General features: G+C 33.7%; 1 protein-coding gene across 1 annotated transcript in view; it reads right to left on the minus strand.

Annotated features, from left to right (window-relative positions):
* The window catches only part of SPRED1 (sprouty related EVH1 domain containing 1), a 122,667-nt gene that overhangs the window by 17,921 nt on the left and 78,263 nt on the right, over positions 1 to 26,483 (minus strand). Inside the window, exons 4-5 of the mRNA XM_007180427.2 lie at positions 24,349 to 24,398; positions 9,421 to 9,573 (exon numbers count right to left, since the gene is read on the minus strand). Of these exons, the coding sequence (XP_007180489.1) occupies positions 9,421 to 9,573; positions 24,349 to 24,398 (203 nt within the window). The remainder of the gene's footprint in view (positions 1 to 9,420; positions 9,574 to 24,348; positions 24,399 to 26,483) is intronic.

Genomic DNA, 26,483 nt, shown 5'->3' on the forward strand with positions numbered 1-26,483 from the left:
GGATTACTTTCTTTTTTTTAAGATCTTTATTTTTGGCTGCATTGGGTCTTCATTGCTGCATGCAAGCTTTCTCTAGTTGCAGCGAGCTTGTGCTACTCTTCGTTGTGGTGCACGGGCTTCTCATTGTGGTGGCTTCTCCTATTGTGGAGCACAGGCTCTAGGCGCTCAGGCTTCAGTAGTTGTGGCTCACGGGCTCTAGGGCACAGGCTGGATTACTTTTGCATGATTATAACCTCTCCAATGTTTTATTTTTTTTAAATTTTTATTGGAGTATAGTTGACTTACAATGTGTGTTAGTTTCATATGAACAGCCAAGTGAATCAGTTATACATATACATATATCCACTCTTTTTTTTTTAAATTTATTTTTGACTCATTTTGGGTCTTTGTTGCTGCACGCAGGCTCTCTCTAGTTGCGGCGAGCAGGGGCCACTCTTAGCTGTGGTGTGTGGGCTTCTCATTGCGGTGGCCTCTCTTGTTACGGAGCACGGGCTCTGAGCACACAGGCTTCAGTAGTTGTGGCCTGTGGGCTCAGTAGTTGCGGCTCACAAGCTCAAGAGTGCAGGCTCAGTAGTTGTGGCGCACAGGCTTAGCTGCTCTGAGGCATGTGGGATCTTCCTGGACCAGGGCTCGAACCTGTGTTGCCTGCACTGGCAGGCGGATTCTTAACCACTGCGCCACCAGGGAAGCCCCATATATCCACTCTTTTAAAAGATATATGATATCTTTTCATGAAGAAAATGCAAAGCTTTATTGAGCGCTATAGATGAGCTAAATAGAAGGATATATATTCATCGAAAAGAAGGCTAAAATCTTCCCCAAACTAATATACAGATTCAGTGCAATTCAAATACAGACTGCAAATGGATTTTTCAACAAACTTGATAAGCTAATTCTAATTTTTTTTTTTTTGGCCGCACCCCATGGCATGTGGGATCCTAGTTCCCCAACCAGGGATTGAAGCCACACCCCCTGCATTGGAAGGTGGAGTCTTAACCACTGGATCACTGAGGAAATCCTAAGCTAATTCTAAATTCTGTGGAAGAGTAAACAGCTCCCCCACCCACCAACAAAAAAGAGAAGAAGAAAAAAGTGGTAGATGCACTTGCTCTACAGATCTTAAGACAAGCTATAGAGTTAAAACATTCTATAGTAAAGAAGACAACGTGGCACTGGTGCCAGGACAAACAGACCAACAGATAAGAGAGACCAGAAATAGAAACTTGATATATGACAGATATGGCACTGCCTATCAGTAGGGGGAAGGATCCAATAAGTGGTGCTGTTAACAATCAGTAATCCATATGGAAAAAATAAAAGTGGAACAAAAAACAGTTTGTTTTACGGACAAAACTGCAAAACTTTTAGAATAAAATCAAGAGAAAAATCTTTGAGATAAGGATGGGGAGGAGTTTTTAAAAACACCACCACAAAAAGAATGATAAATTAAACTGTATTAAATTTTGGAACATCTGTTCACCAAAACACCATAAAAAGAGTGAAAAACCACCATAAACCAGGAGATACTGGCCACAAATAAAATTCAAAAAGAAGTGTCACTGAAAATTTTATTACTCAATAACAAGTTATATAAGAGTATATGGTTAAAATTAGTTTGTAACAGAATATTCAGCGTTATTTCTCTAACCTCTCAAATGCTCAAAATATATCTCTTATAGTCACAGAACACATGAATCCTATAGACTAATTTGCCCAAGAGCCTTTTTATAGCACATCAATATCAAAGGCCCATTTCTGTACACCCTCAAGAAACCTGCACAAGAATAGCTGAGGGGCAAGAAAGTTTGTACTAGCAGTATGCCTAATAACAAAAATATGGAAACAACTAAAATATCTACTGGCAGAAGAAAAAGTAGTAGAATTACCAAGAAAAGCATAAGAATGCTAATAAGCAAACACAGTCCAAGGTAAAGGTCACCTCTAGGATGAAGGCAAGGGAACAGGATTGGGGGTGCTCTTTTTTAAAACTTTTTTGGTTTCTCAGGTATTCATTACATGTATTATTTTCTATGTATTAAATACATCATAAACCTTTGATCGTAAGACCATAATACATGTGGTCTTATTCATCTGCAGTGAAATGACCTCCAGGAACTTGAAAGTAAGCGAAATTGAGTAAAAGGACTATAATGGCCTCCAGGCCTATTAGATTTAACTAAAACCTGACTGAGAGCACTAGCAGTTTGAAAGAATGTACCTAATCCATCAAAAGGATTTAAGTAGTCCATGGAAGCATAGAAAATGAGCCAAAGACAAACACTGACAATACCTGTTTAAGCACTGCTAGAGGGAAAAACCTAAACTAGTGTTAGGTTACAATTCTCCATGGGTCTCACTTCTGCAGACCCAGTGTGTAGAGGTATTATCTGCCTTTGCTTCAGACTATCTTTTCAAAGATGTGTGAATAGGGAAACCCTTGAAAGATATAGCATCTCTCCTTTGAAGTTAGGTTTGTTTAGTTAACGAGTATAACAAAGACACTGTGTCCCTCCCTGGCAAAAGTCAGGCAGGATTATCACCCATTATAAAAGACTGGGGTTCCCCAAAACTCAGGGTTCCAATATTGGGATGCAAACCCACTGAGTGTGCAATATTCACCTGAGCAGCTTAGCACCACCCCCATGGGACTTGGGAAGCAAGGGGAACCGACACAAACATGAAGCTCATGCTACTTTATTGTGCTGTGAGTAACAGTCCTTTGTCTCTGACCTAGCAGTCTTATGTCTTCTGGCAGCATTCATATAACTTGCTAGCTAGGGTAAAATCTCACACTCTTCATATTTCTTGACAGCAAGGAAGCAGTCTAGTCCTTTTGGCAAGGCTATTCCTCTGATGTAGGATGCTTCCAAGGTGATGCTGTTAGCATTTATTCATCTATTCTTTCATTCAACAAATATTTACTGGGTGCTTACTCTATCTTAGGAACTTCTAGATTCCTGAACGTATCAGTGAACAAACAAAAAAAGTACAAATAGGAGACAAATTATAATCAGGAAATAAGTGTTATTAAGAAAAATAAAATAGCATAAGGATATAGTGATGGAAGGGTTGGTATTTCATTTAGAGTGCTCAGGGAAGGCTTCACAGAAGAGGTGACCTGAAGTAAGGAGCAAGCTCTGGGAACATCTGGAGGAAGACTGTTCCAGATAAAAGGAAAAGCAGATGCAAAGCCCTTGAGGCATAGATATTCTTAATATATTTAAAACATAGGAGGTCGAGGTATTAAGGAGCTTGTGAGTGAGAAAGAATAGAAAATAAATCTGGAGAAGCCACGAACAAAATCATGCACAGCTCTGTAAAACCTCTGTATGTTGTTCTAAATAGGATGTTAGACTTTTATAAAGTTTTGAACACATTTGATTTGTATCTTTTTAAAGGATCACTTTGGTTACTGTGTGAACAGATTATTGGAGTGGGTGGGAAGGATAAGTGTGGAAGTAGGGAAATTAGAAGACTATAGCAGTAAGAAATGATGACGGTCTGAGAAATATACTTTGAAGGTAGTGCTTACAGGATTGCTGATTGACTGCTGATATCTATCTACAGTATGAGACTGAGAGAGGAATGAGTCAGGATGGCGTCAAGTTTCTGCCCTGAGCAAATGTATAAGTGATATACCATTAACTTATATGGGAAACACTGGCATTAGACTTAATTAGAGTGGAGGAAGGGGGATAATCCTAACTGAAGTTCCAATTTTGGGAGGACCAGAGAGATTGTATGAATACATGTTATTAGCCTGGTACTTGCCCAGGTCATTACGATAAGTCCCCACCAACTTACATAGCCTGAGAATATATGTTTCTTGTGACCTTAAGTAACCTAATTAATCAGATCTATTAGCAGGGAACCTTTCACAATCTGTGTCTAACTTGAATATTTCAAACTATATTTATTTGCTGTGGTATGGCTGTATTGGGACTTGCTGGAAGAAAAATTCCCAGATGATCCAGAAGGTTTTTTATTTTCTCTTTACCCCCTGCCCCCATATTCAAGTTTTTAAGATAAAAATAACAATTAAATTTTAGGTTTAACCAAGAATGTGAGGGCACACACTGCTGAATTGATCAAGTCTGAATTTCATTAACCTTCTACCTCCTTTTTAATAAATCTGTAGTTCTACCTAAACTTCTCTTCAGTCTAGAAAAATGAAGTAATTCCTCTGTCAGTGTAATTCCTGTGTCCTTGATAGTCTCCTTTGGGTCTTTATCAATTATTCTCTCTGTCCCAAATCTTTAACTTCTCACTTTCTTTATCCCTTCAAATTTTAAACATATTTATTTCCTTGGCCCTCCACCTTCTAGCTCCATCTGCTCTCCAAAGGAAGGCCTCTGTAGTCAAACTTTTGAAAGGAGCTCAGGCAAAAAAATAAATAAATAAAGGTTGTTTCTTCTCCTGTCATGAATGCCTCCTAATCCCACTGAAACTATGCTAGGGGTATCAATTACCTTTACAGAGATGAATCCAGGATTCATCCAGGTCCTTTATTGGACCATGTAATTGCAATACATTAATTAACTACTCTGTCACTTACCTTTTTAACTCTCCTTCTCAGGCTTCTGAGACATTATTGCCCTTTCCTAGTTCTCCTATCTGTGTGACTCTTCTTCTTCAACACCCTGTCTTTTAACATTTAGTGATCCTCAGTGTTCCAGCTTTGAATACTATTCTTCTTACAAAGTAATTCAAACTTCTCTCATAGTTTTAATTTCCATCATTAGATAATGACTCCCAACTTTAAGTTCAGTCCATATCTCTCCCTGAGCCTCGGATTTAGAAACAATATTTGAAGAGACAATGGTGGAGAAATTTCTAAATCTGTTCAAAGATATCAGCCAGATTCAAAAAGCTCTATAAACCCAATAAAAAAAACCTAGTACCTAGGCATAGCATAATAAAACAGCAAAAAGCCAAAGACAGACAGTACTTCTTAATAGCAATGATGGAAAAGTGTAGACAATGGTGTGACATCTTTTAAAGTGGTGAAAGAAAATAAATGATAACTTAGAATGTGACAGTCAGCAAAACATCCTTCAACTATGGAGGAAGTAAAAGATGTTTCCAGAAAAACGACAACGAAGATTCACCAACAGCAATAAGCAGCCAATGATCCTACATGGTAGTATGGTAATAAACAAGGGATTAAAGAACAGCCAAAAGCATAAGTAGACGGATAAACTGAAATCAATGCTGACTGTTTAAAATATTATTTTGGGAGGTTATACATACATACACACAGAATGAATTTCATGACAACAACAACACAAACAGTAAATGAAGAAGAGATAAATGGCATTAAGGTATTGCAGGATCCATGCATTTTCCAGAAGTGGTTTAAAAAAAAATCAATTTAGGGTAGATTCTAAGGAGTTAACAATGCGTATTGTGATCTCTAGGATTACAATAAAAGCACTGAACTGTATTATTAATTATCTAATAAAGAAGAAAAATTAAGTAGTTAAATATACCTGAATAAGCCAAGTGGAGGAAATAATGAACAGAGAAAAATGGGGCAAACAGAAAACAAGTAAGATGGTAGATTTATACTATATCAATAATTGCAGTAAAAGTAAGTAGACAAAATACTCTAAAAGACAAAAACACCCTGAGAAAAAAACAAAACCCAACTGCATATGGTTTAAAAGAGACATCTTATATATGACACATAAATGTTGAAAGTACAAGGATGGGAAAACACACACTGTGTAAACGTTAGCCAAAAGAAAACTGATGTAACCATACTAATATCAGACATAGTAGACTTTTAGGCAAAAAGTATTACCAGAGATAAGGAAGGATATTTCATAATGACAAGAGAGTCAATTCAACATAAAGGTATGACAATTATAAAATTACAAGCAATATATAATAGCCTCAAAATATATAAAGTAAATAACTGATGGAATTAAAAGAAGATGATTCTACAATCAAAGTTGGAGATTTTTAAACATACCTTGCTCAGTTACTGACAAGCAGATTTTTTTTAAAGTTAATAAGGATAACAAACCTGACCTAATATATAGAAAGAACACTGCACACAACATCTAAGAATATGAAGTCTTTTCAAGTGCACATGGCACACGGATCTTATGTTGAGTCATTAAACAAGCCTCAACAAATGTTAATGAATGAAATCATTCAGAGTATATTCTTAGAATATCTGCAATAAAAAGAAAAGTAGAAAACCCCAAATGTTTAAAAATCAATCCATTTCTGAATAATAATGAAAATATGGCATATCATCATTTTGCCAATGACTAATGTCAGAAGCAGGGTAGTACACAGCAATTGACTGCACTATTCATTCAACTTCTACTATGTTTGAAATTTTCCATGAAAAAGGAATAAAAACCAAAATCCTGTAAAAAGCCTTTCTAAAAAGAATTAGAAAATCAGCATAGTCCTGTATCTGTTAAAGAAATCGATCTGTAGCTCAAAATCATCTGATAAAGAAAATTCTGGGCTCAGATGGCTTCACCAGGAAATTCTACCAAACATTTAAGAAAAACAACAAATTTTAAACTTTTCCACAAACTGCAAAAAAGAAACACTGCCCAATTTGTTTCATGGAGTTAGCATACCTTGATTACAACACCTGCCTGGGATTTTATGGGAAAAGAAAATTATATGCCAATCTCTTTCATGAACACAGACATAAGAATCCTAGATAAAATATTATTAAACCCAATTTTATGTGTGCATATGTTTATATGTGTATGTATAATGAGTATTATATGGCAACCAAGATGGGTTTATTCCAAGACTGCAAGGTTGCAAACCAATTATTTCAATTTACCAATCAACAAAATCAACAAGGAAAAAAATTAGAATCATCTCAATTACTGCAGAAGAAGCATGTCATAAAAAACTTAGTAATGTGGGAATACTAGATAGATACCTTAATCTGTTAAAAGGAGCTATGAAAACATACAGCAAATATCATAGTTAATGATGAATGCAATGAATATACAAAGCTTTCCCCTGAGATAAGGAACAAAATAAGAAAGTCAATACCCCCTGCACTAGAAAGCCCTAGCCAGTGTGACAAGAAACAGACATTTAAAAAATTTACAGATTTTAAGTACAGAGTTAATAAATTAATTTAACAATGTCTCTGGATATAAGATCAATTTACAAAATATACTTATAATAATCAAATACCTAAATAAACTTACAAAAATTAAATACCTAAGAATAAATCTAACAAAAGATAAATGAATGAATTCACCATTTCATGGATTAGAAGATTCAGTATTGTCAAGATGTTAACTTCCTCCGAATTAATTTATGAATGCAATACAATGTCAATCAAAATTCTAGGAGTTTTGTGGAAATTGATAAGCTGACTCTAAAATTTACATAGGTCAAGAACAACAAGATCTTAAAGGACAAAGCTGGGGGACATAACTCCCAGATCCCAGAAATATTATATAACTACTGTTATTTTAAAAGTGTGGTACCGGTATAAAAATAGACAAATAGGCTAAGGGAACAGAACAGAGAATAGAAATAGATCCACACACATACAGTCACATGACAAAGCTGAAAATGCAATGAACCTGTTTCAGAAAGCATAGATTTTTTACTATATGGTGCTGGATCACTGGCCATCCAGACTTGGGGGTTGTGGTGCAGGGAGGGAACCCTTGACCTCCTTATCTTATACCACTTATAAAAATCAAACATGAAAGAAAAAATAATAAAGCTTCTGAAAGACAACATAAAATATCTTCATGGTTTGGTGAGGATACTCAAAGATTTCTTATACATGACACAAAAAGCACTAACCGCAGAGGGAATGATCACTAAATCACTCTTCTATTAAAATTAGGAACTCTTATTCAGCAAAAGACATTATTAAGAGAGTGAAAAGACAGACCACCAGAGAGAAGATATCTGCAATATACATATCCAACAAAGGACTTATTTCCAAAATAAACAAAAAGAAAATGCCTATAAATCAGTAAGAAAAAGACAACTCAATATTAGATGTGCAAAATACTTGAATAGGTACTTTACAAAACAGAATTTCTAAATGATCAATAAGCATATAAAAAAAGGTGCTCAACAGCAGTAGTAATCAGGAAAGTATAAACTAAAACCACAATAAAATACTACTTTACTTCCACTAAGTGACTAAATTGGAAAAAAAAAGGGGGGAGGGGGGAGGGGGGAGGGGGGGCGCAATACCAAGTATTCAGGAAAATTCCCATGACTAGTGGGAATGTAAACCTGGTACACCACTTTGGATTTTTTTGTTTTTAAGTAAAAGTGACACTCCATGAAAATGCACTGTGTTTAACCTGTGGTTTCTTGTGTCTTCTGGCACATGAATGTGTACCCAGGTTTGTGAAGCAACAAACAAGATTAAGTCCAAGGTGGTTTGCAGGACATAAAACCCCGACAGTCTGGCTCTTGCTCTCTTTGCCTCTCTTTTTCACCCTCCATGTTGTTTTCCCCCTAGATCATGCATACCTCTGCTCATACTGTTCCCTGCTATGGACTAAATGCTTGTGTCACCCCTGTCCCCCCCCAAATTATATGAAACCCAAACCCCCAATGTGATGCTATTTGGAGATGGGGCCTTCAGGAGGTAATTAGGTCATGAAGGGTGTGGTCCTGGTATGATAGGATTAGTGCCCTTTATAAGAGACACCAGAGAGCTTGCTCACTTGGGCGTTCTCTGGCACTGAGACAAAGCAGCTGTCTGTAATCCAAGAAGAGAGCCCTCACTAGGAATCAACCATGCTGGCACCCTAACCTTGGCACTTCCAAGCCTTCAGAACTGTGAGGAAAAAAAACTGTTATTTAATCCACCCAGTTTATGGTATTTTGTTATGGCAGACTATGCTGACTAAAATTCCCTCTGTTTTAAAACATTCATCCCCTTGCTCCTCCTGTGTTTTCCCCCCCAATTTTCATCACCAGCCCCACCCTCTTCAATTAGTTAACAATTTTTCTCATCCTTGAAAAGTTCAGGTGTATCTTAAGAAAAAACACAAACTCTCATCTTCCACAACGACTTCAATACCCCTATCCTGTGCTCCCATATCACCATGAGCACGTATCTATTACGCCATCATAAACTCTTTTAGAACAGAAACTATGGTTTATGTTCCTTTGTATCCCTCTACTGGATAATGAAAATGTAACTAACACCTTTTCCCCTTTATCATCAAAAAATTTAAAGTCAAATTTATGACTCAATTATTACACCTGTATAGGACATTATGACATATATGTATTGTCTCATTCCAGATTTGATTCATTGTAAGTCTTATTCTCCTGGGTTTCTGTTGTTCTTTGACTGGTAAAGGGCAGATGGTCCTAATGTTCTCGTCTAACACATCCGATTTCTATACATATGAATAATATATTGAAAAATATTTATTTTCTCACCTGATTGGCTTGGCTTTGCAGGTAGACTCTTCTGGCATTCAGATCTTCAAAAGGAGAAGGTCTTGAGCTTCTGTAAGGCTCACTGGTTATAACTGTCTCTTGCTGGAAAGGATGATCTTTCACTAGAGAACTGGAAGTATCCTCTTCAGCTGCCTAATGGGAACAATCCCCAACTCATTAGTTACCAGAATGTAAAAAACAACAACAAAATAAGATACCTTCACTCTAACAAGAGTTTAGCAAATCAGTAAGTATTGTACCACCACCATCAGTGTGTATGGCAATTCCCCAAACTCAAATATGCGTTAGGAAGCCATGTCAAAATAAAATAATATGAAAAAAAAAGAATCAACTTTATAAGCAAAATGGACTTTCTTAAAAAAAATAACATAGGACGTATTAGAAGGCTATCCATGCCAAGTGAGAAAGATATCTAATTACAATAAAGCTGTTAATTATAACTAAAAGTGATATATGTACACAGAAAGTGAAGAAATTATGAGGAAGAAAATACAAATCAATAAAATTGTTACTTTGCAAGTTTTTTTTAAAGAACTTTTTTCTTTTTACATAGTACCAAGAATTGTGCTGTGTGATACGAGGGATCGAAGAAGGAAGGCAGTAGTCCACATAATTTTAAAAGTAATTGAATGAGTGAATGAATTAATTAGCCTGAATTTACTGATTATTTAGAAGGATTCAAATCATATACAAGACTCAGTGAAGGAGATATGTTCAATCAATGACAGTCACTAACAAAATGCTTTTGGAATTTCATAAACAATATTTCTGTGAAATAAATGTTGAATAAGTGAAACTTAGCACATTACAAAACAGAAAGTCCTGAAAAGGTTTTGTTTCTTCTTTTTTTTTAAAGAAATGAGATAACTATTTGCTATTATTTTTCCCGTTAGTATATAATTATTTGGGAAGAAAAAGTGACAGCCAACTAAAATGACAGAAATACCTTTACTGGTTCATTCTAAAGTAATTTAGAGTAATCATTATAGGGCTAATAATTTTAAAAGTAGAAACCCTTACAAGCTTTTTTATAAAAATAAAAAACATTAAAATTTGATATTACTTCTAATATTAAGCAATAAAGTTCATAAAAGTTATTAAAATTTGGTATTCCTTCTAATATTAAGCAATAAAGTTCATAAAAGTTATGGCTAAGATATTATAAATTTATAAATGCATGTTCTGGTCCTTGCTGTGAAACAAAGAAGCTTTGTGACATTTAATTTTTCTGGAACTCAGTTTTTTCAATTAAATAATTATAATACCTATACTGTTTTATGACATGGATTGTCATAAGGATTTAGTGAGATGATAATATATGTGAAAATGCTCTGAAAACTAAAAGCTGTTATTTTATCAGGAAGCAATTAAGCTTTAAAAAATGTATCAGAGAGTCTACTGTCACTTAAAACTACATATGTCAAACCCAGTTAATTGCTATTTTTAGCTAATCTCCCTAATAGTTGCATCAATGTGTTATGACAGTTAATGCTAAGTTATTGGAAAGGAGGTGGCTAAACAATGGTATTCAGCAAACATTCTTTCAAAATGCATGATCAAAATTGGGAAGAGTAAAAGGAATTTGGGAAATGTATTTATTTGTTCCAGAGAGTTTTCAAAATAAATGACCCAAGTAATTGTCAAAAATCATAAGCAAACTGAATAGAAGAAAACAACAATAACAACAAAAAGGTTTAGAGAAAGGGCCTAGGTTGGAACCTTGTCTTATCCAACTTGGGTATGAAATTTAAGCAATTAACTTCTCTAAATCACAGCTCCTTTTTATTATAAACTGGGTATAGTATTTGTATTAAAAATCTCAGGGTTAGTTGAGATACTCAAGAGATTAAAAATTATAAACAAGCATAAACTGTATTAGTAGTGATCATAAAGTAATTATGCTTTTAATGGTGACAACTATTTTGATCAGGTTGTCTTTACTGTATTCTAATCTGAGAAGTCATTTAAGAATTGTAAAATATAATAAAGCTTACTTAAAAATCTGTATCTGAACAAATACTAAATGTTTACATGACCCAGTGTTTTACTGTACTGACTTAGGTTAATTCTACTTACATTAAACAGTAATAAATTTCATTTTGATTAAAAATAAACACATTATTTTTTAAAGGGAAATATCAAAAGTATTGTTTCATTATTAAACAAATAAAATGTGTATAGTATTTGGGTAATAAATGATTTAGTTCAACTTAAAAATGCTTACCAAAATACCTGGAATTAACCTATTAATTAGAAATACTGGGACTTCCCTGGTGGCGCAGTGGCTAAGACTCTGTGCTCCCAATGCAGAGGGCCCGGGTTCAATCTAGATCCTATATGCATGCCACAACTAAGAGTTCCCATGCCACAACAAAGGAGCCCATGAGCCGCAACTAAGACCTGGTGCCACCAAATAAATAAATAAACAAATATTTTTTAAAAAAAGAAATATTTCATACTACACAGTGAATTTATAACTATACATCTAAATGTGTCTCAGCTAATAACTAAAACATCTTTCAGGTGTCTGATATGGTAAAAATAAACAAACTTTCACTATTTGAAAATGTAGAGTCTACAATCTACAATAAGGGACATATTATCCATGAATTGTGAGAAACTAACATTTTTAGAGAATCCTAAACAGGAAAAGAGCATTTTCCTACTACCTAACTATGTCTCTTTCAGCAAGTTTAAATTCAGGGGTATATTAAGTTGACAAAGTACTAAAAAAAGTGGTGATAAGGAAAATGGTCATTCTCATTCACTGCTTATTCTATACACAGGAGTAAAATCCGGACCAACCATTTCTGAAAAGCAATTTTAGTAAAATGTATCAAAAGCTTTTAAAACATTCACACATTTTGACCACTTATTCAATCTAGTAAAGAAAAAAATGTACTAAATGGAAAGAGCTTTAGGCACAGAATATTTTTTCTCAGAATTTTTTTAATAGTAAAAATGAAGAAATAACCTTAACGTCCCAAATTAAGGGAATGGTTATGTAAATTATGGTATGCCCACTTAATGGAATGAGTGGTCATTTGAAATTAGGTTTATGAATAATACCTACTTTGTGGAGAATTGTTTAATGTTAAAAAATCAGTATATAAAATTTTATTTATAGTATTATAACCATAAAAAGATGAAAGGTTAAAAGGATATAAAATGAATGTTAATACTATTCCTTGATGGTATGATTATGAATGATTTTCCAATTTTTCTAGAGCTTATTTACTTTTATAAGGGCAATTTCTTTTAAAATCTAGGTATATACTTTCCCCCCTTCTTTTGATATAGAGTCATAATATTTAAAAATACTATACAATTATATTCTATCAAAATAGTCAAGTAATTCAACTGACTAATGAACCAGTCACTTGCTTTTTGGCATAAGTAGATTCCTCCCTCCACCCCCCGCCACTCTGTATCTGAGATAATAAACTGAGACATTGTTCAACCCTTGCCCTAAACCCTTCTGGATTCATGCAGAATATCTCTTTTGGTCAGTAAAATAAAATAATTTTCTAAACAAGCTAATCTCTTCTGAGTGTCTTTCAAATCCATTTTCTCTTCTCCATATCCACTTACCTACTCTCTTAATGCACGCTCTCATTATCTTTTTTGCCTCTCTTATTTTAGTAGGTTTCTAAGCGATCTCTTTGTTTCCAGTCTTGTGAAAGTCTAGGCATGCAAATCTGTTGGTTTTTCTACTCAGAACCCTTCTAAGGTATCCAATAATCAAAGCTCTATTGGGGAACCCTGTACACACTGGAGAATAGAGGGCCGAGAATCATTATTGTCTGAGGAACGCTTTCAAGATACATAATTTACACTATCCATAGAAATGGGCTCTCTCACCCCAGAAGCACTGAGGTACAAGACAAAGTCCAATTTTATTTCACAGGAAAAAGAAATAGACAATAAATACATGAAAAGAAGATGCTGGACTTCAATTAAAGACTTAAAAATGTGATGCCAATTTTTTATACAGACTAGAAAAGATGGAAAATATACATAATAATACTCAATACTGGCAAGGGTATGGAGAAATAGGATATTTTGCACTGTTGGTGGGAGTGCATTTCTTCTTTGAGAAAGTGATCATATATACAGATACATACACCCACAAACAATCATTGTAGCACTCTTTTTAACAAAAAAAGAAAAGGAGAAAATATCCTATGGCTGTATCAGCACAGGACTGGTTAAAAAATTATGGTATACATATATGATAGAATTCTAAAAGCCATTAAAAAGATCTGTATGCAGTACTCACAAGATATTGCTAAATGAAAAAAAGCTAGGGACAGAACTGTCAGTATGACATGATCCTATCTGTCAAATTGATAGGATGGATGAATAGGTATTTTAAAATTTTATCAGTTTAAGTAAGGATATACCCAAACCACTGATATTTCCCTTAGGAAATATTTTATATAAAGGACTATAGACATAATAATATAAAGGTAATAAAGTGAATATGTGTATACTTATCACCCAACTTAAGAAAGAGAAATAACCAAGACAACAAATATAATATTAACAAGACAACAAATAATAGCATCCCCCACCTCCACCACTTGGATAGGTAAATATTATCTTGAAGTAGTTGTTTATTTTACAATTTCTTACTGTTCTTTACAGTTTTACCACATAAGTATTATTCCTAAACAATATTTAGTTCTAGATGCTTCTGAATTTTATTTGACTGATATCATGCTATTTGGGACATTTTGGAACTTGCTTTTTTTGCTCATTATTTTTCATGAAACTTATTCATGTTGACATATGTAGCAATAGCTCACTCATTTTCACTTCTTTGTAGTGATGATAGCTAACACCTATTAAGCATTTTCTATGTAGCAGACACTGTCTCAAGTACTTTACATGGGTTAACTCATTTAATCCTCACAACAACCCTTCGAGCTAGTTAGCATTATTATCTCTATTCCACAGGAAGAAACTAAAGCTCAAAGACATTATGTAACTTGCCTAAGATAAAACACTTAATTTTTTGCTATTTCAAACAAGGGTGCTAAGAACAATCTTCTACAGGCCTCATGATACATATATACAAGAATTTTTCTGGTACATATCCAGGGGTGGAAATGCTAGATTATAAGATACACGTATGCTCTGATTTATAAAATAAAAATTATTTTCCAAGGTGGTTTTAACAATTCACATGTCCACAAGCAGTGTTCTACATTCTCACTAAGACTAGGCATTATCACAACTTTCACTCTTATTTATGGATATGCTATTTAATTTCTATAATAATGGACTAGCCTTACTAAAAATTACATAGTATTTTCTTTTCATGAACAAGAAATTTTGAGAATGAACAAAAGAACTAACAAATGAATGCATAGGTTTGTTACTTTACCATGGCTCCTACTCTACTGTTTCATCATCTCCTTTTGCTTCAGATGTACTGTTTCTCTCCAGTACTGTCTAACATTTCACACTTCTGATTCTTTATACATGTCATTTCCTCTGCCCACAAAGACTATCTTCAATTTTTCCACTAGAAAAACTCCTTTTTAGAGTTTGGGATTAACATATACACACTACTATATATAAAATAGATAATCAACAAGGACCTATATATAGCACAGGGAACTCTACTCAATATTCTGTAATAACCTATATGGGAAAAGAATCTGAAAAAGAATGAATGTATATATATGTATAACTGAATCACTTTGCTGTACACCTGAAACTAACACAACGTAAATCAACCATACTCCAATATAAAATAAAAATTAAAAAAAAAAGAACTCCTTAACATCGGCCATAAACTCCTCAAAAAGTCTGTTAATCCACTCCAAAGTTACTCCCTCCTCTGAACTTCCTCAAAAATACTTATATCTATCACCCCTATATTCTAAGTGTTCTTTTATTTGTATTTCTCCCATGAGCCAGTAATGACAGACTTTCCCTCTTTTATTCCTAGAGCTTAGAACTATACCTGACACATAGTGAGTACGCTATAAATAATCAGTGATATGCAAATAACCACAAGTCAGATCACATTATATTAATATAGACCCTTGGGAGTAAATTTGGCAATAGAAAAAAATGTAGAAAAAGAACTCCTTAAACAACAATGAAAAGTCTTCACCCACAAAAGAAATAATTTTAATAACTGTTAAAAGTTCAAATTACACAAAAAATTCTTCACACCCCACCTGCATGGAATAGCACCTATTATTATTTGACATATATCTTTCTAGACCTCTTAATACATATATATATGTTTATAGTCTGTGTATAATTTGATTCCATTTATATATTTAGGTCTATCCATGTAGTGCTTTCTTTTACCACAAAACATACCATGAACCTCTCCCTGTGTCAATATATAAAGATGTACCCTGTGCTTTAAAATGGTTGCAAAGAAGTTCAATATTTGTATATGTTATATATTCTGTAGGCAAAACTCGAATTAGGGGCATTTAAATAGCTTCGAATTTTTTGGTCATATACATTGCAACACACCTCCTTATAAATACATCTTGGTGCACTGGTAATATTATTTCCTTAGGATTATTTCCCATTAATACTAGAGAGTATAAGCTACCCTCTAGCAAACTTATGTGCCCTTTGAAAACCTCTCAAGAAAGACTATTTCCTCACATCTCTACCCACACTGGGCCTTATTATTTAACTATCTCTGCCAAACTCATATAAGAAAAAAATTTTAATTGTTATTTTATAAAAAAGATTATTTGTACCATTTTCATTATTAAAATTAATAGTAGCCAAAACATTTTTTAAAACTTGGATCAGACTGAGTAAAAAGTATTCTGGCTTAGTCAAACCTGAATGTTTTTTACTGGATTACAACTCTTTAAAGGTAACAATTACTATGGGAAAAGGGGTGTAATCTCAAGTTAGGTGGTGGAAAATGTCAAAAAATCTTCCACAAGAGCAGAAAATCTAATGTATGATACACACAAAGGATGTACATACATTTGCATGAGCTCCAGCTTTTAAAAAGTTGTTTATAGCAGTAATATACATCCACATTCAATGCTTTCAGTACTGTGCTGGCATTGGCTCATCTGTATTACCTAAAAAGTAAACCATGCCAATATTTCACGTACAGTGGAAATCTGTTCCACTCTCAGAGGCTGGTATAATAATTATTCTTCTATGGTTGCTCAGAGATTGTTTAGCTTTTTATTTCTCCAAGACTATTACAGCAATTTTGTGTGTAGAGGCAAAAGGATGCAGTATAAAGTAATAAAATAATTCTAGCTGTAGTTCTCTTTCAGAACATAAGTCTAGATGACAGCTGTAGAGAAAATAAATACAGATTTTGCTTTTCTCCTGCCTTTGTCCCTTCTCTCTATATTAATTCTGAGGCAGAGAAAACAGTATTGTTCTGTAAACTTTTTAAAATGTACGATTCCCAATAAACAATATAGTGTGAAAAAAAGTGATATCACAGTCTATCAGTTGCTCCAAACTTTCATTCTTGTAGTTGTATATCACGAATCACAGGTTTGAACGTGTGACTGGGTCATATTCAACAAGAGAAGTTTTAAATAATTATATTATTAGTTTACTTTAGCATGATGAAAAAATTTTAGATGTTCTTTGATAAAGAAATCTTATATTTTAGCATTGTATATGTTAAAAATACTATCAAAGCTATCCTTTTGGTATTTAAAACTATACAGTCAAATTATGCAAACTTAGAAAGCACAGAAAAGGAAAAAAATTACTAACAATTCTACAAGCCCAACAAAAATCACTATTTACACTTTGATGTAGCACCCAGTAGCAATGCATTTTATATTTGACCACCAACGTCTCCTGTTCTGTTTGCTAGATTTCTTTAGTTACTTTTTATTAGTTTAAGAATAAACTAAACTTTGAATTTTCAATTTTGCATGTCTATGAGCTTTGTCTAAAAATACTAATAGCGTATACAGTATTTTGTTTAGGCAACCTGAACACAGTAATCAATGATGAAATAATATGGAAGGCATGTGAGAAAAGTACCAACATATAATGTCCAGCAAAAACAAAAAAGGAAAACAAGTCCTCCACCTTATTAATCAACAGAAAGTACCCTTTAAATGAAAAGTTAGTTTGGCTTAAATGTGGTATTAGGTTTTCAGGGATTGTTTATTGTCTGTAAATCTGTTTTTTAGTTAATAGGCAGGCAATAGTTGCATAGTTCCTGCTAACTATATAAACCTTTAGACAATCCTTTAATTGGTAAATCTATTTCTAGGATTTTATCCTAAGGTCACATTCAGAAGTACCAACAAAAATTAATGTATAAGACTGTGGAAAATAAAGTAAATGTTCAATGAAAAACATGAATGGTTAAATAAACTGTAGTACAGTTACATAATATAATGGCAAAATTCAAAGACTCTGAAATCAGACTGTGTGTGTTCAAATTTTATGATTTGTACTACTTAAATTCCAACCACCACTATCACTACCATTACCAATACAAACAAAAATCCTATCAAAAACACAATCAAAATGGAGAAGAGACTGATTCTGATGGTACTTTTAAAAAGAAGTATGTATTTGAATATAACATGCAAGAACAAAGGAAAACTTAAGAAGAAGAACCCAAAATCTTAATAACAATTACCACTAGGTAGGGATAAATGATTCCTGATTTCTTCTTTATAATTTTCTAACTATCCAAATATTCTACATGAAGATTAGTTTAAGAGTCAAGGAAAAATTAAATAGTGACAAAATATTGTGCAAAAAGATTATATAGTTTTTTTACTCCCTTATTAGATAATTAAACTCAATCTAAAATATATAAAGGTTACAGGAACTTAACTATAAGGTAGGATGGTGAGAGATCACGGTAATATAAAATCCATTTTGCTAGCTAAATAAAGTTCTATCCATTAACTTAGTTTTCAGATATAGAGCCTTATTAAAATGTTACCACCTCTGAAAATGAGTACGTGAACAATTCATATCCCCTTTGACTAAAGCAAATGACTTTGAACAATAAATGTAAATCACAATCCTTTTTAATCATTTGGCTCAAAAATGACCTTACTTAATTCTAAAAAAGAGTAAGTTAGTCAAGTATTTCTCAGTGGCGAAGAGAAAATATGATACCTTTTCACTTCAGATCAATTAGGTGTCACCTTTCTTCTGCCCCAAAGCATGGAATCTGAGATCTTTTCCTCTTATAATCACAAAACAATCGTGAGGTGAGTTTTATGGGTTTTGTTAGCAATCTAGCCTATCTGAACAATAAGAACTGTTATGACTAACAACTCTGGTTGGAAAAACACTGTAAAAATAAGCTTAATTAAATGTAAGCTAGCATTAAAACAAAACAAAAACACCCACCTAACCGGCTCATTAAAATAGTTAAATAAAGAAACCAAATGAAAAGAACATTCATACCTTACTGCTGCTTGGGTTTTTTTTTTTTTTAAACTCCTTAATTTTGAAGATTTTTCTTCAAAAAACCTTTCCTACCAACTATGTATATGGTCAAAACTGTACTAAACATCAGGGATAAAAGATGAGCAAGATATGATTTTAAATCCAAATAATGATGTTATGAAACCTTTCAAAGACAGGTATGAAATAGAAAGGTAAATACCTTTCTGATGATTTATGATACCGATAAAGATACTGAATTGCTGAAAGCTCAAAGTTGTCTACCAGCAAATAATCAAATGTTCAGCATAGTTACTGGAACAGAACAGGTGCTCAAATATTTACTGAATGAATTAATAAGTACTCAAAATGGAGAGGATTTCCACTCTGATATTTAAAGTCTTAAAGACATTTATGATCTAACTAACAGTCATTACTTCCTTGGGGTTAAAATAATTAGAGAATGGGTTATTCTTTTAAAGCCATTTTAGTTGTCTTTGCAAATAATCACTAATAAAGTAAACCTGACATAACCACTATCATAAACTACAGTCAACTTGCACTCAAAATAATTTCAAAATGTTTATGTATGTCAAGCCCATAGGTGGATTACAAAACAATAATGTACTTTGTTCCTAATAAAGTGGTTAACTGAATTAGAATACTTTAATAACCTCCAATACATTCCAAAATAAGAATGATGTATGTGAAAACTTTAGCATATCATGAAATAAATGGTACTAAAGTAAACTTAAGAGTTTTCTTTGGCAGTTTAATTCTGTAAGTTGATTCTTTTTTTAAAAATTTCACATTTTGCTAGCATCTCAGTATCCCCCAGCCCCTTTTGGTGTAATTAAGGTTAATATATTATACATACATAATTGGGCTCAGAATTTTTTAAACTAATAAGAACTGTGTTTTTTTCTACCTGCACATACTTTTAATTGTAAAAGGGCTATAAAACCAAGATATAATACAATCTTCTATTGAAAAATGGAATTTAACCTAAGCTAGATGTATCATCTAAAAAAAGTTGAGAATGGGAGCAAGATGAAATGAACATGACTATAAATGTTAGCTTTCATTCTACTCATCTTCCTTTTCTGCTTATGTATTGGTTAGCTGTTGGTGCATAACAAATTACCACAAAACTGCAGCTTCTAAGAACATTTACTATCTCATAGTTTCTTTGAGTAAGAAATTTGGGAGCAACTTAGCTGAATGGTGTTCCTTAAGTACAGTTCCTCTCATTGTGAGGACCCATGAACTAAACAGACAAATTATCTGCCCCACACACAACCAAAATACAATGGTAGGACAGGCAAAGGATAACTGTTATAAAACTTCTGGTTCAGAAAAAGAGAAAATGGAGTCACTGATCCAAAGTAATTCTGTAATCAAGGTGGGAACATGTTAGAAGTTCCTTGAATATGGGAATAATTCTCCATAGCTCTTGGCTCTGCCCTTTGAGATTTTGGTTCTATTTCTGAGTTATCTTTCCGTTTTATGAAAGGAAGTCCATGTTTACATGTAAAATGTTTTTCAACCTGCTTCCTGCCAGTAAAATTTTGGGGATCCAAGGGGCCGCTCCTCAGACTGGTAATATTTCTGCCAATTAACTCTTTTGAAAACTTTGTGGGTCTCTTGGGAATCTTACTGGGATTCACTCTGTTAGACAAAAAGCACAGTCACAATTCTGAGACAAACTCTTCTCTACTTTAAATTTCTGCTGAGGACACCCTTAATCTGCTTTAAGCCCTCTTACTTTGATTGAAAGGTTCTCTGAGGCTCACATTACATCTTTCTGAGGTTTTAACAAAGGATTTTATAGTCACACCACTGGCTTCATCTTTAGACAAACCTATTCTGAGAGTGCCCTGGATATGATCTTTGCCTGGAAGCCATTTCCTAATTTAAGCATAGTGTGACATATTGAGAGGATGAGAATTTTCAAAACCAGCAAGTCCTGGTTCTTTTTGTTTGTTTAGGAGCCCTTCCTGAGCCTATTTCTCCCATCCACTGCTTTACCATAACCAGAAGTAGTACATTTTCTACTTCACTTATTACTACAGGTGACAGTGTTGCTAAACTTTCTGCTACTATATAACAGTGATTTCCTTTCTTTCAGTTTCCAATATGGTGCTCTTCATTTTCATTTAAGACCTCATCAGCAGTCTCCTCAAAGGCTTAACTTTAAGCTTCCACTTAACAAGGTGGTTCTGGCTCACAGTCCCTAGGGAAGTTACAGTTAAGACATCAACCATGACTGCAGTCATCTGATGGCTCATTTGGGGGTGAATGACCTGCATCCAAGATGGCTCATTAACATGTTTATTGTCACAAAACTTCAGTTCCTCACCACAAGGACATCTCCATAGAGTTGCTTGAGTGTCCCCATGACATGGCAGTTGGCATCCTCCAGTACAGGGGATCTAAGAGAGCCAGAAAGAAGCTGCAATATCTTTTATGGCCTACCTTTGGAAACCATACTCTTGTCATTTCTACCATATGCTCCTTATTAAGAAACAACCCAGTAAGTATAGCGCCCACTCAAGGGGAGGAGAATAAGATTCCACCAAAAGGAATATAATTTAAGAATCTATTTTAAAAACACCACAGTAAGCAAAAACCAAGAACTAACACTTGATATAAAAATTGCTCTTAGTGAAATTACATTTACATGGAAGCCTATTTTAGAGTCTCTAGTGACAATGCACATTTTCTATTTTATTATGAAAATAAAAACCAAGCAAGTGCTTTAGTATATAATGAAGCTAAAATATAAATAACTCTTTTAGGTGTGTGTGTGTGTACGTGTGGGGGAGAGAGAGAGAGAGAGAGAGAGAGAGAGAGAGAGAGAGAGAGAGAGTGTGTGTGTGTGTGTGTGTATAACCTGTTGGACTGGAGGCAGTGGAGAGAACTTACTATGAAGCAGAGATCCCAAGGAGCTAACAACAGATTAACTACTCTTGTTGCTTTGGTTATACAGTAATTCTCTTTACTAGCCATTGATGGCAATATGCACAAAGTCTTGCAAACAATTAAGTCCTGTAAAAGTTTTTCCTCTATACAGTGCTATATATAGAAATGATGTAAAACCAAAGCAGAATGTTAAAAAACTCTTTTTAAAGTTGAATTTTAACCAAACTTACTCTCTTCACAGGGAGCAATTCAGAAAATGTTTTCCCATTTCCAGCTCCATATTCTCATTGATACCAGAACAGAACTTTAGGAAACACTTAACTATAAAAAGTATACTTATTTTGCATTTTATTACTTATTTCTTATACCTAATTAACTGAAACTCAGTTTTTAAAATAATAATTAACCATCAATAAACAGATTCATATATTAAAACACAAATAAGAACTCTTAAATGTACAATAAGGATAATGGGTTAGGATACATCTATTGAAAACAAATTAGACACAAAAAAGATTAAAAATTGTAAACTTGAAAAAATATTTAAGGTCACAAAATATCATTATGTATTTAAGTGAAAAAAAAAAGCTACAGAATAATGATATCATAATAACACAGGTGTACCCATTTATTTGTCCAGAAAAAAACTCAGAGGCCATATTTAAAAATACGTATGGGACTTCCCTGGTGGTCCAGTGGCTAAGACTCTGTGCTCCCAATGCAGGGGGCCCGGGTTCAATCCCTGTTCGGGGAACTAGATCCCACATGCTACAACTAAGAGTTTACATGCCGCAACTAAAGATCCCATGTGCTGCAACTAAAGATCCTGCATGCAGCAACGAAGATCCTACACGCGGCAACAAAGATCTTGCGTGACGCAGCTAAGACCTGGAGCAGCCAAATAAATAAATAAATATTTTAAAAAGTATGTATGATGGTTATCATGGATGGTAGCATATCTATGTTTTATTTTTTGAACTTCGCTATATTTCTCAAATTTTCAGAAATAAAAGCCATTTTTATTTTCTGATTATAAATGTACATAAAACATTTTGCCATGTCCTTTAGGTGATGACTATTTTTACAATAATATGAATAATTGATTATTAATACAAGGTATACATATAAATTTGGGTTCTTTCACTATTATCCTAAAAGTATTAATACTTTAGGAAATTAAAAGTACTAAAAAGAAAGCCATATATCTCAGAATCCCACAATCCAAAAGTAACAAAATTATTTAACATTTTAGCTGAGTAACAATGGATGACAACACCATATAATTATCTGTTTTTACTACTCAATACACTGCAAGTAAATTAATAATAAAATTTTTAGTGGTCGTATGACAAAGATACCTTAATTCAACCATTTCCATTCCATTTAGATAGCTTATTTTTTATTATCAATATTTCATACACATACACACCCAAAAATCTGTGTACACAAATTTTTTGTGTATCTCTATTTCCTTAAATTGATTCACTGGATCAACAGGTATGAATATTTCTTTTTTTTTTTTTAAAGATTTTTTTTAAAATGTGGACCAATTTTAAAGCCTTTATTGAATTTGTTACAATACTGCTTCTGCTTTATGTTTTGGCTTTTTGGCCACAAGGTATGTGGGATCTTAGCTCCCTGACCAGGGATCGAACCTGAAACACTGGAAGGGGAAGTCTTAACCATTGGACCACCAGGGAAGTCCTGTTTCTATTTTTAAAGCTTTTAAATACATTATTACCAAACTGCTTTCTACAAAGAATCTACCAATTTATATTTTCTCTAGCAGAGCGTCAATCTGTCAGCCTCATGAAAAGACACAGTCTGGGGTAGTATTAATTTTTAAATCTTGATAATTTCATAACTAATAAATGTTAATTTATACTACCTGCTGATTACTAGTGATATAAAACAGAAGGGTATCCATATGCTTATTAATAATTTGAAATTACTTTTCTATGAATTTTTAATACAAGTACCTTGCCTATGCGGTGGGGTATCTGTGATGGTTAATTTTATCTGTCAACTTGGCTAGGCGATGGTGGTTTGGTCAAACACCAGTCTAACTACTGTGAAGGTAATTTTCATATGTGACTAACATCTAAATCAGTAGACTCAGAGTAAAGGAGATTATCCTCCATAAAGTGGGTGGACTCATTCTGGAAAGACTTAAAGAAAAGACTGAGGTCCCCCAAGGAGGAAGGAAGTCTGCCTTGAGATTGCCTTCTGACTCAAGAGCAAAACATCAACTCCTGCCAGAACTTCTGGGATGCCTGCCTACCTGCCTACCCTGTGAATTTCGGACTGGCCAGTTCCCACAGTCACATGAGCCAATTCCTTAAACAAACAAACCGAACAAAACCAAGTCCTCTTTACACATATTAATAAATACATACATATATATGTATATATATATATATATATATATATATATACACATACACACATTCTATTGGTTTTGTTTCCCTGTATTTCCTGACAAATACAGTGTCCAGAAATTTCTTAAGAATTTATATGAATTGTTTATTTATTAAGGCTAGTGATTTCCTCTACATCCTTTATGTCTAGAAATTCCTTTTAATCCAAACTACTTACTTGTAAGTTGTCTTCTGCTCCTTCAGTTTCATTTTTAAATGCTGGGCATCCTAAGAAAACGGGTAAAAGTTAATTAAGCATAGAATTTTTGTTTTAGATTTTAGTATTGCTGACTCATTGATAATATCACTATGATACTGTAGAAGACTAATCAGAGATCATTCTGGACTGCCTGGCAACCAGTCAGATGTTGGTCACTCATACTTGCCCCTCTGTTAGATAAAGAGAGAATAAAGTGATTGCTTTCCTCTTCTACAGGTAAATTTCCAGTTACTTACTTAAAGAGGTGTCTTCTGTGAAAGTACGCTATCTCTGGCAAGCCCTGCCTCTGATTTCTCTGAAATACTGAAACTGCCAGGAAGAGTATATGCACCACACTCTTCTGGTGTTCAGGTGATGCCCACATGATTTATTCAATTTTTCTAAGTACTCTGACCCAGGAAACAGTATTTAGTACCCCCAACTAGGATTTTAGTAGCTTTAGTAAGGAAAAAAAATGAGCCTTAATCCACTGTTGATAGTCAATAGCCAACTGTTGCAATTGACTTTTGTGCACCAATGCCTCTATATAAGTTTTCATGGCGTTCAAGAGTGCCTTTAGTTCCAATAAATTAATAAGGAAGGATTTACCTTAGCAAAGTATTCTGAGTTTATGCTACCCTTGAGACATAGCTAGCATGGAGATGAAGAGAAAGCTGCCCTATGGAAAAGGTGCATAGTTTATTCTTACTGTCATGGGAGGCTAAGTAAGAAAAATTTAATGGGATTGTTGAAAACCTATACAGTGGCTGATAATAATGCTAACCAGTATGTTTTCAAAAATGTTCAAAAACAATGAGACAGGCTGAGTACTGTAGTCTATTCTACCTGGCTAGGTGTTTGTAACTGTCTCCTTATTAATTTTCTTTTAAAAGGTTAAACCCAATCTATCTGATCCTAGTGAAAGAAGTATGTTCCTATGGGGGTATGAATGTGGGCATAAAAGTATTCAAAACTAAATATTCCAGCAACCATGGATAACGATTTTCTTTTGAAAGCACTGGTTCTTCAACACTAACAAAATATCAGAATTAACTGGGAAACTTTAAAAAAATTATAATGATGCCAGAATACAGTCTCAAACCAATAATGTCAGAATCTCTGAGGGGTGAGGCATTGGGCATCATAAATTTTTTTATTTTTAAGTTTCTTGCAGTGGTTTGAGAACCACAACTACTACTGGAGAATCTGAAGATCCATATTCATCTTGCCCCTCCCTAAATTCATGATATATAGTCATTTGACAATTCCTCACCACATTTGAAATGCACAGAACTTAAAAAAAAAAAAAGGAATGCCTCAGCACCACTCCCCAGGCAGTCTGATTCAAGTGGGCTGGAGTGGGGACCAATTATGCTATTTTTCAAAAGGCTCCCAGGTGATTCAAATGTGCAGCGAACAATGAGAACCCTGATATAGGAAGAAGTTATGGGTTCTTGTACTAAAAATGAGTGCTACCATTTCATGGAATTTTTTTCTGAATCAAAAATCAAAGATTGTTTGTTTACCAAATTCTAGTCTTTTAAAGTAGCTAAATACATTATTTAACTTCAGTTTCACACACTTAGCAATACATATTTGTACTAAGCATTTCCATGTTCTTGCCTATGGTTTGTCTCATAATTAGTTTATTTCTTCTGATTTTCCTACTAAAATGCTATCTTCAAAATATATGAGCCACAATGTTGTCAATACATTTTCATTCAGTTATGTTGTATAAGAAGGTTATTTCTACTAATAGAGATAATGTTTCTTCTCAATAAGAAAAACAGATCAAATCTTAGTTATGACTTCTTTGGGGGAAAGAAATGGGTTTTAACGTGATTTCTTTTTGTTTAATTAAGCAGAGGCCAGTCTTACATGTAAATATTCTTCCTCCCTTTAAAACCTGCAAGCTTTAGAGTTAATGATCTTAACAGATTGGTAAGATATACAAAGGGATAGATTGGGTTGAGGTCTCTGCCAATCCTTATTAAGGAAATCAGATAAAGCAGTAAGGAAGGTTTTGCCATAGAATAACTGCAGTTGACATATATTTGATTATTACAAATTTTCTCTTTATAATTACCAAAACAAGGATATGAGTAACATATTCC

The sequence above is a fragment of the Balaenoptera acutorostrata genome, chromosome 3, assembly GCF_949987535.1.
Source record: "Balaenoptera acutorostrata chromosome 3, mBalAcu1.1, whole genome shotgun sequence".
NCBI lineage: Eukaryota > Metazoa > Chordata > Mammalia > Artiodactyla > Balaenopteridae > Balaenoptera > Balaenoptera acutorostrata.